This window comes from Otolemur garnettii, unplaced genomic scaffold, assembly GCF_000181295.1.
Source record: "Otolemur garnettii isolate 467f Iridium unplaced genomic scaffold, OtoGar3 scaffold00139, whole genome shotgun sequence".
NCBI lineage: Eukaryota > Metazoa > Chordata > Mammalia > Primates > Galagidae > Otolemur > Otolemur garnettii.
In genome coordinates this window covers 731,584-734,024 of record NW_003852534.1, presented here as the reverse complement: position 1 = coordinate 734,024, position 2,441 = coordinate 731,584, and the positions used below count along the sequence as shown (strand labels likewise).

The 2,441-nt window shown below is 52.7% G+C and overlaps 1 protein-coding gene across 1 annotated transcript in view; it reads right to left on the bottom strand.

Moving 5' to 3' along the window:
- The window catches only part of SNTG2 (syntrophin gamma 2), a 192,357-nt gene that overhangs the window by 172,519 nt on the left and 17,397 nt on the right, over positions 1–2,441 (bottom strand). Inside the window, exons 3-4 of the mRNA XM_012810587.1 lie at positions 1,187–1,243; positions 1,038–1,095 (exon numbers count right to left, since the gene is read on the bottom strand). Of these exons, the coding sequence (XP_012666041.1) occupies positions 1,038–1,095; positions 1,187–1,243 (115 nt within the window). The remainder of the gene's footprint in view (positions 1–1,037; positions 1,096–1,186; positions 1,244–2,441) is intronic.

The window sequence follows — 2,441 nt, the reverse complement described above, 5'->3', positions numbered from 1 at the left end:
GACACACCAGGTCAGTGGGACAGCCTCACATGGGCACACCAGGTCAGTGGGACAGCCCCACATGGGCACACCAGGTTTGCGGGACAGCCTCACATAGACACACCAGGTCAGTGGGACAGCCCCACATGGGCACACCAGGTCAGTGGGACAGCCTCACATGGACACACCAGATCAGTGGGACAGCCCCACATGGGCACATGAGGTCAGCAGGACAGCCCCACGTGGGCACATGAGGTCACTGAGACAACCCCATGCCTCTAGGACTCCAAGTACTTCCTGTTCCAAGTCTGGCCCTCAAGGGCATAAGCTCCCACTCCTCACCCCCCACCAGCAGGTGTATGCCCAGATGTCTTTCCTTGTTCCAGATAAGGCAGGTGAGTCATGGGAGCCCTATGAACCCAGGAGCTGCCTAGGATGTGGGCTGACAGAGTGGGTGGGCCATGATGGGGGGAGGAACTGACAGCAGGGGACTGAGGGTAGAGGCAGCAGGGAGGGTCATGCCCACAGGACTCCAGAACCTGCTAGCAGCTGGGCAGGGAGATGCGGTCTAACAGAGTCTACTCTCAGAGCATAGTCTGACTGGTCCTGGGACACCACCTATGGTCATCCCTGACTCTCCAATCCACATCGTGGCCTTATAATGAGACATTAATTATTCACTTGGGGTGGCCTGGCCCCTGGTGCACTGGAGGAGCCCAGGCTTTTATACAGGAGACTTCAGCCATCACCACTCATTTCTCATACATATTTAATGCTCCTCAATTTTCTGCTGAGTTTCTACCTTGAGAAATTCATGTGCAAACCCCTAGATCACCAGTGCCTTTTGAGGACAATGTGGCTCCAGAATCAGCATCTCTCTTAAGAGCTTGAGGACCAGCAGGGGGTGGGGGGAGCAAGGCAGTGCTGGTGGCTGGTTCTGGTTGGGGGTACAAGTGGGAGGCAGCCACTGAGTGATGAGGCAGTTTCTGCAGCAAGCGAAATGAGCATTTGTGAATTTTTATCATCTTAGGTGATCTGCTGTGGACCTGGCATCTTACCTGCTTGGTGTTTGAATATCCTGGATATGACGACGGGCACGCTGTGCTCAGCACCCCCCTGGAAGACACAAATCAGGAAGATTTCCTCACTGCAGCTGCCCCAGAAGCTCTGAGGCATGAAGCAGGAGGTGAGAAGGGCGTGTTCCTACCTTTATACTCAGGCCCAAGCCGCCGACCGGCTGTCTGCGAAGTGTAACAGTTCTGTGCTTTAAAAAATTTTAGAAAACATATCAAATTTAGGTTAAAACACGCTATCAAACTGTGAATGCAAAACAACTTTTTAACTTAAAGAATTGTTAAATTATGTTCTCAAAGCAGCACCGTGTAAAAGCTGCAGGGACAGGCGTTTCAGGCCTGGGGCCTGTGGTGCTGCACAGGTGGACACAGAGACAGGACGGTAGCAGGCCCGGTCCCTCCAGGTCTGCGCCCTGCCTGTGAGGATCAGGGCCCTGAGGGGGAGTGGCTGGCCCACGGCGTGCACAGACAAGCTGCTGTAAGCAACCCTTTCTCCTCCCACTAACCCAATACCCAGCACCCTCTTCAACATGTCACTGCCGAGGTCAGTCACACTTAGAACAATTTTCCAGTGACTGGTATTAATTCAGGAGTTACTGATTTTTCATGGCCCCTGGCTATAGTTCCCTGGTAGCCTAAATGCAGGTTATGATAAAAGCTAAATGTATGATACACCCTTAGGTGGCTACTGAAATGGTAAAATCTCCAAATCCCTGATGTATTGATTGGCACACACGTGCTGAGGCCTCATCCGACTACAGGGATCATTGCCAACTGCAGGCAGGTGTGGGTGATGGGCACCCATGATGAGCACCAGGGAGGTGGCTGAGGGCAGGGCGGAGGGGGAACAAAGGGTATGTTCAGCTCAGATGGATACCAGGAAAAGGACAATGCCAGTATCTGATTTTTAAATGCGAGACAAGCACTTTCAGAACAACATGGCTCTAAGAAGTCCTATGTTTGCAAAGCAAGAACAGAGGCGTGAGACCAAAGGCAGGACACAATTGGTGGAGAGGACGGCTGGGGCACTGCAGCTCCTGTCCCAGGTGGGGACTGGCTCTGGCCTCCGTGCAGGTGCAGGAGTGGGAGCTGAGGAGAAAATTGCCTTTGTGTTTGCACATGTCTCATAACCTTTAAAACTCACTTGTAGCTTTTTCTTAGCAACAAATATAAACACAAAGGGAAGACGCTAAAATCTAGAGCAGGCATCCTCAAAGTACGGCCCACGGGCTACATGTAGCCTGCCTAGGACATTTATCCAGCCCGCCAGGTGTTTTTGCCGCTGCCACCTGTCCTGCTTAGCAGCTGACTTGTCCTGGGGCCCACAGTTGGCCCTCCAACGGTCTGAGGGACAGTGAACTGGCCCCCTGTTTAAAAAGTTTGAGGACC